The 15616-nt window shown below is 39.1% G+C and overlaps 1 protein-coding gene across 15 annotated transcripts in view; it reads left to right on the top strand.

The window, feature by feature from the left end:
• RHOT1 (ras homolog family member T1) overlaps positions 1-15616 on the top strand; it is a 91830-nt gene that overhangs the window by 54111 nt on the left and 22103 nt on the right. For 8 of the 15 annotated variants that reach the window (XM_055401288.2, XM_055401304.2, XM_055401296.2 and 5 more), the window contains one exon: positions 5744-15335. The exons of 1 other annotated variant lie outside the window; for it this stretch is intronic. In XM_055401288.2, the coding sequence (XP_055257263.2) occupies positions 5744-5861 (118 nt within the window). In that variant the 3' untranslated portion in view covers positions 5862-15335. Of the gene's footprint in view, positions 1-4176; positions 4321-5743; positions 15336-15616 lie in introns of those variants that run through there. 6 more of the 15 variants (XM_055401283.2, XM_055401284.2, XM_055401285.2 and 3 more) reach the window with 3 other exon arrangements.

Here is a 15616-nt window from a genome sequence, read left to right as displayed (position 1 = left end):
TTGAATTTGAATACATATACATGGTCATACATTTAAAATTGCACCAGAGTTGTGTTATAGATTCTTGCCACATAAGCTGCTGCCGCTTATAATTTAAAATTTTTTTTGCCATTTGATTAGTATTTTAAAGGACACGACAGAGTGGAGTTTGCTTATTCCGACCTTTATCAGTAGTTAACATATAAACATTATTTATTTCCCATGTATTTACAGTCATCTGTGAGTTTTTATTCCTCTAATGCTTGGTGAAGCGTTTCTTAACATTGCACACCTGTGTCCTTTTCCTAAGTTTGTTACTGTTTAGGCATGCTCAGTTAACAGCTTCCTTATGATTTGTGTTGCGGTTTATCTTCGTTGAACACTATATTTTGATTTCTTAACCTATTTTGAGAAATATTAAAATATTTCATACCTACTAGGTATGAATTGTTCAATTAGGAGAATTGTCATTATTAAAACTATAATTATCAATAATGGCATTATTGTTAGAGATAAATATAAAAAAATACTTCACCAGGAAGAAACATAAAGCAGGGAGAGGAGGAAAAGCAGGAAGATCCAGAGATATATATTTTTTTTAAGTTTAAAAACAAAAGATTTAACTATAGTTTCGATGACCTCAGTATAATTTTCAATTTGAGATATGTAATTACAAATAGGAAAAAGCTATGTATGATATCTGTGAACCCTAGTTAACTTTAGGTTACATGCATTACAGTTGCATAGACTGTTTCAGAGTATTAACTTAAAAATTCATACCTGAGATACATGTATGGAAAGAATTATAAAACTAGGAGACCATTCATTTTTAGTGCCTTTGCACACCTCGGAGTTGTGTTTGAGAAGGGTGAAGTGGTGAGATAGAAGAATAAAAAATAGGAAATTCAAATTTATTTCTGAGAAGTTGTATGGGAGGACTGTTAAAAGTGACTGGGCAGAAGCTACTCTTCCAAAGTCTCTTAACTTCACTGCTTTTGAGTATGTACTATTGAGCTTTGCTTTCCTCTGCATAATAACCTGTAATCTAAGGCTAGATTAATTGATAGCTGGACCTTTCTGAATTCTCCACCTCCCTCAAATTCTAATTTTTGCAGACATTTAGGTTTCTGCAGTACAGGCATACGTTATTTTATTGTGCTTCAAAGATATTGTGGTTTTTACAAATTGAAGGTTTGTGGTAACTACATTTTCAGGTGATCGTTAGCATTTTTTAGCGGTATTTATAGTATTTTTAAATTACGTATGTGTATGGTTGTTTTTTTAGTAATAATGCAATTGCACACTTAATAGACCACAGTATAGCATAGACATAATTTTTCTATCCACTGGGAAACCAAACAGTTCATCTGACTCACTTTATTGCAATATTCACTTTATTACAGTGTTCTGGAACTGAACTCATAATACCTCTGAGGTATGCCTGTATAGTTTTTATACCTCATATATAAAGTCTTGTAACACATTATAGAGAACAAAATTAAAAATACCTATTTGGGAATAGCTGGAATAGGTTTAGTTCTGTTGAGCCCTTTATAAAGGATTTGATTATTTTATGATTCTGAACATTGCAATTGATAACATTCCCTTTATTATTGGTTAAATACACTGAACCCCATAAAGATTTTAGTTAATGTTCTTATATTTACTGTAAATTGCAGAGTTAATCAGAGCATGTTGTATGCCTTCTTTAAGGCATTCTGTGTATAGGTACATAGGAATTTTGGTCCGTTGTTACGCACCTTCTGCAACCTTCACACAGTTTTTAATTTACCTCTTTATTGCCTGAATTTTGGAAACATTTCCTTCTTTCTGCCTTATTAAGTAGCAGCCTTAATAATACCCAGGTCCAAACTTGTTGGTTTGCTCCCACACTTGGGTCAAAGAGCGCTTGTTATCTGATTGATGTATGGGCCCAGAGCAATTTTAAGCCAGAAAGCCAGCATTCAGGACACAGGGATTCTCTGCCTAAGAACTCAAAAGTTCTAGCAAGCTTTATATGATTGATTAAGGTTATATTTTACCACTTAGTCATTATTTCTTATGTTGTAAAAAGAGATACTGCTGAACCTAAATTATTTTATTCCACATACAATAGGGAAATGTGTGATTCTGGTATATCAGTAGATTGGAAAAAAAGAACCTTTTTACACACACACATTTTTGACCCTGTAATTTTCATTTTGGGGAAGTCTGTGTTAAGGAAACTTTTAAATGTAGTGAAAAATGTTATGTAAAGTAGTGTTTATCACTTTAGTTACAGGTATCTGTAAATGGAGATAACCACCAATAAAAATATAATGCAGCTATTTAAAAGGATGTTTCTATAATTCATGGAAAAGACCTTATGTAATATATTTAAAGGATATAAAATATAGAAATTATACGCATTGTGTTTGCAGCTATGTAAGAAATACATTAAAAAACGTCTAAAAGGAAATACCACAAATTTTAATTAGTTGCCTTAGGTGACTCTAAGTGATTTTTTCCTTCCTACTTTCATTTTCTCATATAATGTGCTTATATTACTTTTTTAATAGCCTGAAAAACTTAAGAAAAAATATACAATAAGACATTATAATTTATTCTATTTTATATGAGTCATTTGGAAAGAATTGTGAAAGAATTGCTTTTTGCTTGAGTTTAGACATGAATTAGGAAGCAGCTTTTTGAAACTATTACTCTGCTTCTGCTTGAGACCTGAAATGACAAGCATGGCTCAGTTCTTCACACTTATGGGGTACAATTAAGATCACACTCTTGTCTATTCAGGTGTCGTTAGGCAGGCAATGCAAATGTGCCATCCATTATAAATGTGTTTTCCTTATAGAGCCTGGTTAATGTAGCTTTTAAATGCATATACTAAAAGCGTAAAATAATTCTCTAAGTAGCTTTCTGTCTAAAAAGTAGTTTTCCATGTCTAAAAGTATCTTAAACGACTACTGAAACATCAGTGGAATCATTGAAATACACTTTATGAGTTAATGGTTGCCTTGAGATTTAAACAAGCTGTATATTGAACATGTATCTGTATTGTTTCTCATCTATAAATATGAAGCACTGTTTTGCCTATTGAAGGCTATACTATAGCTTAGGGAAAAGTAATAATTACTATCTGGAAATGCAGCAGAAAGCTAAGCAATAAAGTCAGGCAGAGTATATTATTTCATGAATGGTACTACTTCTCAAAATACAACAAAAGGATTGGTTCAGTGGTTAAGACTCCCTTGCCCTATCCATAGGAAAAAAAAAAGATTCCTTTGCTTCCACTGCAGGGGTTGTGGGTTCGATCCCTGGTTGGGGAACTAAGATCCCATATGCCACGCAGTGTAGGGGGAAAAAAAAAACCACACAATCACAGCAACAGCAAAGAGAGTTAAGCTGTGTTAACAGATTCCATACTTGAAGAATATTTATAAGAAATTATTTTCACTGATTTTACTGTCACTATAGCTAACATTAATCCTAACCCCGTTTTACACTTACTTGATAATTAAGTGTAAAAAAAAAAAGTAAGTGTAAAAATATTTTCTGTTAGTGAAGACGCATGCAGATCACAGAGAGACCAAAGCCAGGGCAGAGCTCTGATACGCTGTGAGCCCGTGTTCTCATTTTCAGTCCTCTCTGTCTCTGCTGACTTGGAGTTGTAGACTTTGAAACTCTCGTCATAGGACCATGACAGTCAGAGTTTGGGATGTTTTACTATTTTGTTTTTTTTTTTTTTACAGATATATGTTTGTAGTTTTTAGTAATCAGAAATTAGAAGCATCTCTCAACTTCATGACTAATAGTTGTTAGCCTCATTTTGAGTAAGTACTTCTAGTCACTGAATATTGTCAAGTACTGTTTGTAATATTAGTTTCAAGGGCTTCTCTTAAGTCTTTCAGATATACCAAGACCAGCCTCTGAGGGATACATAGAGAAGGTATATAACAGCCTTAGGTTTCCCTGCATGGTATATGAGTGTTTTAAAAGAGTATATATAGCTAGATTTTTTTTCAAGTTTGGCAGTATTCTAGAGGATAAATTCATTTTAAATATAGAAATCGTGAGATGCTTCATATAATAGGGTGTCAACTCAGTTTATGTGTGGGATGTTTAATCAAGAGACATTGCTTTCAGTCCCCTTCTTTTGTGAGCTGTGCTGTGAACTGCAAACTGTGTGCATGTGTATAAAAGGTTAAGAGCCCAGGTAGCTGAGTGGGGTGCCATGCTGTTAGCAGACGACGAAGGCAGTATTACTCACCAGGTGCACGCCGTCAGCTCTGTAGAAGATTCCATCTTCATGGAGTCATCTCACGGTCCACTTTTTCTTGAAGCCAGGTAACATTTCCCACAACCAGTGGGGTTGGCTCTGTTGGAGTTTTTCCTATTGGAAAAATGAGAAAAAACTAAAAAACCTAAGTATTTTCTTCCCTAACTCTTTTTTTTTTTTCTTTTTAATAAAACACTGCCTGTTGGAAGAACTAACTTGCAAGGTGGCATGAATCTGTGTTATCACTTTGCTTTGTAAAATGATAATTATGTAAGGAGTGATTTTTTTCCAATAGAAACTGGGGAGGATAAGGAGTTGGAGTGCTATGTGTTGTTTCTCTGTGGTGATAAGGCATGGAGCACTCTGCTTGTATTACAGCCTTGCTTCTTAGGGGTGTACAGATTGCATCGTGTGAAAACTAATCTGATTGTTCACTCTTGACTATTACTGAGGCAAAGTAGTTTTGTACAGTTTATATATTCTTGGCTCTTAACTCTTTTGCTTGTGTCAGTGTCTTGGTCTTTTAATGATGTCTGACTCTTGCTTCAAATCTGTTTGTTTATTAGTTCAGTTGTAAAATAACCTAGACAGTTTTCTCTGAACTCTTAATCCTGTAAGTTTTCTATATCACCTCAATTGTGTTCACTTAACTAAACCTTCAGTGACACTTGAATGAAATGTTCCAACTTTTTCTTTAAAGCTTAATCTTCTTTATGGTAAGCTGTCATACTTGAGACCCTTGAGGGTGCTTGGCAGTGTTATTAACTGAGCATGCTCACAAACTCAGTTTGTGGTACAGGCTGTCCCTGTTCTTGTCATGCATAATATGGCTTCTTTTGTGTCATTTACCTTTCAGTCCATCATGTTACATTATGTCGTTTGGTTGGTACCATTGTCACTGCCTGTCTGACTAATACCAGAGTTTGGTTTGTTTGTTTTTTCTTCTTTCTTTAATCAGCAGTAACCAAATTAATGCAAACTGGTAAATCTTCCCCCTTCCCTTTTGGGATTTTTTTTGGTAAATTTTTATGGGACTCAGTGTTTCTCAAGTTGATTTTAAGCATTGCTATTAGAAAAGTATTGTCACTTGTCACTTAACTGCTTACAAGATAGCTTTTGGTTCCTGGGGACAGGAGATTTCATGAAATTGACTCTCAAAATTGTGTGGTTTCAGTCTTACCTCTCATTTTGAAGGACCATGCTGGTATTAAAAAGTGGCAGATTGATTTGTTTAAGTTCTCCATTTCTCTTGTGAAGAAAATTTGTACCATTTTAGATGTTGTTTACTCCCAAATGTCTACAGTATGTCTAAAGACAGTGACTACCTAAGCAGTGTACATACGGCCTTATTGACAAATGCTTTTGGTGACCATTACTGTATGCAATTAGTCTGACAAGTGTGCTAATACTTCCATAAAAATAGACTGTCCACATAACTGTTTTTTTCATACTAATCGTGTTTTAAACATTAATTATATTTTTTGACTACAGGCACGTGACACAAGCTGACCTCAAGAGCTCCACGTTTTGGCTTCGAGCAAGCTTTGGTGCTACTGTTTTTGCAGTTTTGGGCTTTGCCATGTACAAAGCATTACTGAAACAGCGATGATTTAAAAAAAAAAATACTGGCCCTACCAAAAACAAATGTACATTCTGAATGCTTTAAATTCCGCTAGAAATATTGAGATATTTATACATTGCAGAGTTACTTTATTAATATTTGTAATTCATGCATAAGAGTATTTTAATGATAGTTATAACTGCAGTATTGGCTAGCATATGTAAAGAAACAGCTTAACAGCCAAACTAAAATGGCTAACTTTCAGAGGCCAAAAGGGAATATTTTGTAAATAATGTACATATTCAGGCAAGATACGGTCTCCCAGACTGAGTTTTAGAAAAGATGTTTCTGGACATTTTGACATGGTATTGTTAGTGCTTAGCTGGCTCACTCTCCTGGATTTAAGTCAGCTCTGAGATTGTATTTTACTAATCAATCATTTATTTATTTCACATTTACTCAGAATGATCTTTGGGTACTTTGAGTACACAAGGCACAATTTGCCATTTTCTCTCCATTTTTAAAAAACATGACTTTCTTTCAGTCCTGTCCCTTATGGTAGGCCAGCCTTGAAGTCATCGTGCAGTCTGAAAATTGTGTAGTTGAATGTGAGGCTCTCCTCTAAGGAAGGAGAAAGCTAAAGGCACTTAGCAGAGGTGTCACTCGTGTGATTATATCGCTTCCTTTGTCAGTATGTTGAATTTTATAGCCCTTTCAATCAAAAGAGAAAACAGATTTGTATATTATCAATGTTTTTAGTTTAAATAAACGGTCACCAGTACTACTACTGAATTTCCTCCCAAAGTGTAAATTGTTCTATAATGGCTGTGTCTATTATAGTATATTACAGTAGCTGCATGTGTCATGAATTGTTCTATATCTGGCTAGGATAACCTAGAAGCAGCACTTTTTTAAATGGTAAAATAACTCTGATGAATATAAACTCTCATGATAAACCTATTTTTTCCATCATTGACCTTTTCAAGTATTTAAATAAATAACTGCTGTGTACTGTGCTCTTGAGTTTTTTGTCTCATGAAAGTAAATATTTCTGGGAATTTCCCCAGTGGTCCAGTGGTTCGGACTCGGCACTATCACTGTTGTGGCCTGGGGTTCAATTCCTGGCCAGGGAAATAAGATCCCACAAACCACACAGTATGGCCAAAAAAGGGAGAAAAAAAAAAGTAATTATTTCTGTACAGATAAAATGAAATTCTTCTGGTTTCTGTTTTTCTTATCTTGCAAATTATTTTTTATACAGAAAGACAATACTTATTGGGAAAGAAGACTTATTAGGAGGAAATCTATTTTAAAGTTGTGGAAAATCTATTCTTAGGAAAGGGCAGTTGTTTTTCCCTACACATAACTAACTGATGTAGTTTTACTACTATGATTTACGTGTTTATTTTCTCCTTTAGACATGGATTTTTTTCCCCCTTTGGCATTCTGAGGAGTGTTTTCTACAAAGATCACATTCCTTGAGCAGCTAGTAGCAATATAATTTACTAGTTATAAGTCTGTAAAATATTATGTGCCATGCTCACCTGCACACTTCCCCATCTCCCTCCCTCACATTTTCATTCTGAATCTGAGGAAAAGGAGAATTGAACAAAGAAAAGTCTGGTGACTCCTAATTTTCATTATTTCCTGAGAATTCCTCCTTTACCAAATAAATTTCAGTTATACAGCTTCCAATTCGATTAATTCTTTCCTTCCAAGTTCTTCCTTGTTCCAACTGAAATGTTATTTTACATGAATATGCTTTGTAGATTGTTGTGTTTGTGAGAAACAGAGGAAAGAAGGTAGTTTGCCAAAAAGGTGAAAAGTAGTGTATTTATATGTTGAGATTTTTCTCTCAGTCTTTTCGTTTGAAGTGTCTGGTTGTCAAGAAGGCAGATTGGCAGCTGCCCTGTTTCTTTACCTGCTCTTGACAGCAGCCTTCCTCTCCTCTCAGTTCAGGTGGGGGTGGGTTGGTTTGCAAAGGAAACACTGCCTTCTCTTTAACTTCCAGGCTCATGCGGATCTTTTTCCTTCTTTCATATCCATGTTAGGGACTAGTTAATGTAGGAAAATGTGTGAATGAATACAGCAAAAGGCTTCTTCTGGCTTTTGCAGTATACTCAGATGATCGCTATAGGAATTTGAGGGTTGAAAGGAAATCTTTCACTTTGTGCCAATGGCATTCTCTTTTAAAAGGACAGTTCTGAAACTGTTTGCTACAGCGTTTTAATGAATTTTTGAGGCAGTCCTGTGAAGGAACGTCACTTTGAAGGTTTGTAGTCCCTGTCGTGATGTAGTAACTTAGCCTTAATGAGCACATCCCGTTCTGTTGCTTCTTGCCATCCATCTGTTCTTTCTCTTTCTCATTTGACCAAAAAAATGGGCCATGTCCCACATTGTTACAGCTCCCAGTGCTATGGTGGGAGTGGGCCCTGATGTTAGGAGTTTGGGGAGCATGTCACCATTCTGAAGTGGTCTGTGAAAGAAGAGATAGGAAGGCTGTAGGTATTTGTGCAGATCGGCCCATCACCTGTAGGGGAAGGCACCGCAGAGGAGGCATCCTGCTGAGCCGGTCCTAGGGAGAGGAGGCAACTGGATAGTGACTAGCAGAGGGGAAACAGAGGTAAGTGCTCAAATGATACAGAGTGGAAACCTTTCCTAAACAGACCCTCAGAATGCAACTGGTGTTAATTTTGATGCTTCTTCTGTCTGAACTGTACTAGTAAATGTCCATGTAAAGGTGTCTTTATTTTCTTTTCTTTTGCATGCCTGCATGCTAAGTCACTTCTGTCATGTTTGACTCCTTGCGACCCCGTGGACTGTAGCTCACCAGGCTCTTCTGTCTGTGGGGTTCTCTAGGCAAGAACCCTAGAGTGGGTTGCCATGCCCTTCTCCAGGGTATCTTCCCGACCCAATGATCAAACCTGTGTCTCTTTCGTCTCCTGCATTGGCAGATGGGCTCTTTACCACTAACGCTACTTGGGAAGCTCTTATTTTGTTTTATTGGAGTATAATTGCCTTACAGTTTGTCTTTGTTCCTTCTGTAAAATGAAGTGAATCAGTTATGTCTATACTATACATACATCCCCTCCCTCTTGGACCCACCTCCCATCCCCACCCCCCATGCCCCCTATCCAGGTCATCACAGGGCACCAAACCGAGCTTCCTGTGAAAAGTGCCTTTAAGATATATGTGCACATCTTAAAAATGGGTACGTGACCTAATTTTCATTAGCACATTTATCTATTTGGCATCGTCGTCACATTTTTGAGTCCATGTGTTCTTAGGAAGCTGATTCTGGACTACATGCTTTTTAAGAAACACCCTATGGCAAGACTCTAAATTTATTTAATGTTTCTATTAATAATACGAGAATGCACCATGCTGGTAGTCTGAACCAAAAACCTTGATCCCCAGTTTCATAGTCCCAGTAACCCATTTGTTAAAACCTCTCATCTTGCAAGTGATACTTATTTTTTAAACCCTGTTTATCAAAAGGCTCCATCAGTGAGAGCGAATGTCTGTTAACCTGTTTGGCAGTCAGCTCTGTGGAAGTCTCTGATCTGTGAGTATCACAGCTAATGTGTTTCAGATCTCTCTAGTGCATCCCACATTCAAAAACTGTGTTCACTGGCCTCCTGTGGCATGCTCACACTTGCCACACCCTTTGTCCCAGTTATTTTTGTTTGAGAAGGTACGAACACCTTACTGGAAAGTGAGATTTTGATTCATTTGGAAACATTTCCTAAGTTCGTGGTGCCATTCTGGTTCCTGGGTGTATTTTCCAGTGATGGTGCTCTGCTCTGTGGATTTTCCTTTCTCCTGTAACATAGGGAGCTGCAGAAACCCGGACAGTGGAACTAAGCGGCTGAAAGCTGCCTGTCGGGTGCACACACACAAGGAGGCATTGCTAGTATCATCCTCATACATTGAAAAATCCAAGTTCTATGAAAACACTTTTCCTCGTTCAGTATTTCCTGCTCATTCTTCACATATAGGTCTTTTATAATCAAATAACCCTTGGAAGTATCTGTTATTCAAATGATATTGGTATGTAGGATGTGGTGTAATTTAGGGGTCACAAACTTTTTCTGTAAAAGGTCAGAGAATAAATATTTGCGGCTGCTCAACTATGTCATAGCAAAAAAGCACCCGTAGAAAATAGCGTAAATGAGCATGACTGTGTTCCAATAAAACTTTATTTATAGGCCCTGAAATTTGAATTTTTTATAATTTTCATTTGTCAGAAAGCATTCTTACTTTGATTATTGTAACCACTTAAAAATGTAGAAACTATTCTTAGCTCCCAGGCTGTAGAAAAACATGCTGTGGGCCAGATATGACCAACTCCTTGGTGTGATTGATGAAGATACTAGTAGTAAACACATAGCAGGTTAAAAAAATTTATCTGATTGTTTTGGAGTTCAGAAAGGTACAGTACTCGGAAGGGCTTAAAATGACTTTAGTCATGTTTTAAGTGTTTGGTTCCCTTCTTACTGAAGATACTGTTCACTCGGACATGGTACCCGGGATGAGCTGGCACCAACCTCAGAGGGCAGCATTGTGCTCGTAAATGGAGTATCCACCTCCTGTAAGCACACCTGGAGCTGTTCTCTTGGTACTATATCAGTGTGTGCTTTCCCTTTGTCCAGTTACCTTATTGACGTATGTTGAAGCTGAAAGAGTCCCACAAGAATGTTTAGTTTTACCTCTAGTTATCTGGGATTATCCCTTGTATGCGTGACAGTGTCATAATGCTTCGTACTGCTTTAGATTGTAAAGTCAGAATTTCAGTGCTTAAATAGACCACAAAGATCATCTGTCCAACTCCATACTTTCATTGCATAAACTAAGCACAAAGCCGCACTATTAGTGTATACTTGAGCAGGGCTGGAACCCAGATGTCCTGACTCCCAGTTCAGCCCTCCTTCCACTGGAGGAACCAGCCTTAACACTTGCCCTGACTTTGTACATTTAGTAAATAGGCTGTATGTTCAGTTTAAAAAGACAGGCCAACACAGCAAAAAGAGACAGAGAAAGAAAGCAAGGAAACCAATAAGGAGTTTGACATTTCTATCACCAAGAAGGGTTAAAGTTGGCAAAGGAAATTTTCTGGACGCTTTTCAGTTCCTCGGAGGCATTTTGCCTTCCCTTCTGGTAGCTGTCACCAGGTAATTGATGATGTCTGTTTAGAGGAGTGCAGGCTTGGTGGTTAGGTTTATTTCAGGTGTAGATAATTGAGGGAAGGTAAGGATGTAACTGCTCTTTTAAAAGCAGTCTTTATGGTTTTTGTTTAATTGTTCTAAAATTGTTAATGTTGAAAAAATTACTGTTTTGCTTTTTATTTATTAATGGAAAAGTACCTTGGAACAGGGACTTTAATTGAGGGGAAACAGAAGTTTTGTCATTAACTGTTTCTATCTCTGCTTCTCCAGTCTGCGTCTGGGATTTCTGTAATTCCAGCGTCTTTTATCCCAGCTTGTTCTGTATGCCATCTAGAAGAGCATCAGGGACTGTGTGTGTCTTCATTTCCTGGTGGTGGTGGTTATAGTCGCAAAGTCGTATCTGACTCTGCGACCCCATGGACCATAGCCTGCCAGACTCCTCTGTCCATGGGCTTTCCCAGTCTAGAATACTGGAGTGGGTTGCCATTTCCTATGCCAGGGGCTCTTCCCAACCTAGGAGTGGAACCTGCGTCTCTTGTGCCTCCTATATTGGAAGGCAGATTATTTACCACTGCTCCTGCCTAACCTTAAAGTACCCAGGGGGATACATGCCAATCTGCTTGTGTCTAATTTTCTTGATTTATTCAACCTTTTCTTGAGAAACAGCTTTACTCAGTCACTGCAGCCCTTGTGGATACACTTGACTAGCAGCCCCAGAGACTAATCTCTTAGTGCTACTGACAGTTCACTAGGTTGCTGGAAGAGGAATAGAAAAGCATGGACTGAAGAGCTAAGAGTTGGAATGCCAGCTCTGCCTCATTAATCGTGCAAACCCCTTGACTTTTCTGGTCCTCTCTCCTGTCTCTAAAATGAAGATTAGGGTCATTGCGCACATTCACTGAGCTCCATCCCTGGTGGCATTTCACCTTCTTCCTCCCCCGGAAAATAGATCTTTGTCCCCATAGCAGACAGCACCTGGGGGCAAGCTTCTGCCCCGCCCCCTGCACTTGAGCAGGGCTGCCATTGCATCTGGGTGAGCTGCCGAGGCTTGGGTGGCAGCCAGATTTTTTTGCTACATGTATCTGACAAATGTCTTGATTAAGCTGTCTGGGGTATTGGGGCCAGTAATATGTCCCTCACCCCTATTGTCTTGGCAGGTGGTGCAAATAGCTGATTTTCCTATTTGGCTGACGGCTTTCTCAGTCTCTTGCTGTTCAACCTGTGTTCACCCTTTTAAAAGTGTTAGCACACCCCAAGGTTCTGTCCTGAGTTTCCTCATCCTTTCTATCTCTGCTGTCTCTCGGTGATCTCATCAAGATCCCTGATTTTATTTTATTTTTTAACTTTTTATTTTGAAGTAATTTGAAACGTTAAAAGTTGCAAAAATGATAATAGGGTTTGCCTATTCTGAGCATTTCATATAAATAGAGTCTACAATATGTGGTCTTTTTGTGCCTGGCTTTTTTTTTTGGCTGAGCTGGGTCTTCATTGCTTTTGTCTAAATCAGGCTTTTCTCTAGTTGTGGCAAGTGGGGCCTACTCTTCGTTGCAGTGTTTGGGCTTCTCATTGCAGTGGCTTCTCTTCTGGCAGACCACAGGTGCAGGCTCATAGCGCGTGGGCTTCCGTAGTTGTAGTCCGTCGGCTCAGTAGCTGTGGCTCGAGGGCTCTAGAGTGTGGGCTCAGCAGTTGTGGCCCGCGGTCTTCGTTGCTCCTCACAGTGTCTGAGGTCTTCCTGGGACGAGCGATTGAACGCGTGTCCCCTGCATTGGCGGGCAGATTCTTATCCGTTGCGCCATCAGGGAAGTCCGGCTTCTTTTCCTGTAGCATGCTTTCAAGGTTATCCACATTGCGCCATGTGTCATTGCTGCCTTCTCTGGAGTGGAAGCGGGATCATATTTCATTGTATGGCTATGCAGTAATATTCCTTAGCCATATTGGCCTCAGCAGTATTGCAAGTCTGGTATCAAACCCCCAAGTAAAGCAAATGTTGCAGTAAAGTGAGTCACTTTACTTTTTGTTTTCCCAGTGCATGTAAAAAGTTCTGTTTACACTATATTGTAGTTTATTAAATGTGTAATAGCATTATGTCTTAAAAGAACAGTGTGCATACCTTAATTTCTCACCACCCTCTGAGCCTTCTTGCCTCAGTGCTGACGGTGGCAGACTGAGTAGGGTGGTGGTTGCTGAAGGTTGGGGTGGCTGTGGCAATTTCTTAACAAGATAACAATGAAGTTTGCAACATCAGTTGACTCTTCCTTTCACAAGTGATTTCTTGATAATACGGGATACTGTTTAACAGCACTTTACCCACTGTAGGACTTTTTTCAAAATGGAGTCAATTCTCTTAAACCCTGTTACTACTTTATCAACCAAGTTTATGTAATATTCTGAATCCTTTGTCATCACATCAAGTCTTCATAGCATCGTCTCAAGAAACCACTTTCTTTGCTCATCCATGAGAGGCACCTTCTCACCCATGAAAGTTATATCATGGGATTGCAGCAATTCAGGCACATATTCAGGCTCCACTTCTAACTCTAATTCTCTTGATGTTTCCACCACATCTGCGGTTACTTCCTCCACTGAAGTCTTGAACCCTCAAAGTCACCCGTGAATTGGAATAAACTTCTAAATTTCTTTTAATGTTGATATTTGACCCTTCCCCATTTATCATGAATGTTCTTAGAATGTTGAATTATTTCCAGAAGATTTTCAATTTATTTGCCCAGATCCATCAGAGGAATCACTCTCAATGGCAGCTATCACCTTACAAAATGGATTTCTTAAGTATTAAGCCTTGAAAGTTGAGATACTCGTTGATCCATGGGCTGCAGAGTGGATGTTGTGTTCCGTCCCGTCCCATCGCTCAGTTGTGTCCGACTCTTTGCGACCCCGTGGACTGTAGCCTACCAGGCTTCTCCGTCCATGGGATTCTCCAGGCAAGAATACTGGAGTGGGTTACCGTTTCCTTCTCCAGGGGATCTTCCCGACCCAGGGATCGAACCCGGGTCTCCCGCATTGGAGGCAGATGCTTTAACCTCTGAGCCACCATGTTGCGTTAGCAGGCATGAAAACATGAGTCTCATTCTGAGTCACCAGCTGCATTAGGCCCTAGTGAGAGTTAACTTGCCCTTTTGATGCTTTGAAGCCAGGCATTGATTACTCTCTACTAGGAAAGTCCTAGATGGCATCTTCCAAAATACTGTTTAGCTGACATTAAACACCTGTTGTTCTGTGTAGCCACCTCCATTAATTATCTGAGGTAGATCTTCTGCCCAGCTTCTACATCAGCACTTGCTGCTTCATCTTGCACCTTTATGTTATGGAGAGGACTTCTTTCCTTAAACCTCATGAGCCAACTTCTGCTGGCTTCAAATTTTTCTTCTGTAGCTTCCATACCTCTCTTAGCCTTCATAGAATTGAAGAGAGTAAGGGCAATGGCAAGCCACTCCAGTACTCTTGCCTGGAAAATCCCATGGATGGAGGAGCCTGGTGGGCTGCAGTCCGTGGGGTCGCTAAGGGTCGGACACGACTGAGTGACTTCACTTTCACTTTTCACTTTCACACATTGGAGAAGGAAATGGCAACCCACTCCAGTGTTCTTGCCTGGAGAATCCCAGGGACGGGGGAGCCTGGTGGGCTTCCGTCTATGGGGTCACACAGAGTCGGAAACGACTGAAGTGACGCACCAGCAGCAAGGGCCTTGCTGTGGATTGGGCTTCGGCTTAAGGGAATGTTTGGCTGGTTTGATCTTCTACCCAGACCACTTAAACTTCCTCCACAGCAGCAATAAGATGGTTTTGCTTTCTTACCACTCATGTGTTCACCGGAGTAGCGCTTTTCATTTCCTTCAAGAACTTCTCTGCGCTCACAGCTTGGCTAACTGGCGAGAAAGGCCTAGCTTTCAATCTCTCTCAGCTTTTGACATGCCTTCCCTGTTAAGTTTAATCATGTCTAGCTTTTGATTTAAAGTGAGAGACGTGTGACTTTTCCTAGAGGTCAAGGTAGGGTTATTAATTGGCCTTATTTCACTATAGTAGTGTCTTGGGGAGTTGCGAGGCCTGAAGAGAGGGAGAGGTGGGGGCAGTTGTTCAGTGGAACAGGTGGAACGTACACAACATTTTTCGATTATGTTTGCTGTCTTGCAGGGATGCGGTTCATTGTGCCCCAAAACAATTAAAATAGTAACATCTAAGATCACTGGTCACAGATCACTATAACAAATACGATGATAATGAAGTTTGAAATACTGCAGGAATTACCCGAATGGGACACACAAACACGTAGTAAAGCAAATGGTTTTGGGAAAACTAGCACCAATAGAGCTTCTCAACACTGGGGTATCACGAACCTTCAATTTGTTAAAAAAAAAAACAACACAGTAAAAACCACAGTGGTCTGTGAAGTGCAGTAAAACAAGATATGCCTGTACCACATTTTGTTTATTCATCAGTTCATGGTCATTTTCATTGTTTCTAGTTTGTGACTAGTATGAATGATGCTTCTATGAAGATTTGCATACAAGTTTTTGTGTGGACATATGCTTTGATTTCCGTTGGGTGTATACCCGGGAGTGGAATTGCAGGACCATTTGGTAACTCTGTCTTTGAGGAACTGCCAAACTTTTTTCCAAAGTGG

This window comes from Moschus berezovskii, chromosome 20 (genome assembly GCF_049115385.1).
Source record: "Moschus berezovskii isolate FMDL1 chromosome 20, NW_MosBer_1.0, whole genome shotgun sequence".
In the NCBI taxonomy this organism is placed as follows: Eukaryota; Metazoa; Chordata; class Mammalia; order Artiodactyla; family Moschidae; genus Moschus; species Moschus berezovskii.
The sequence above is the reverse complement of the archived record's forward strand: the minus strand, read 5'-3'. Positions and strand labels throughout refer to the sequence as shown.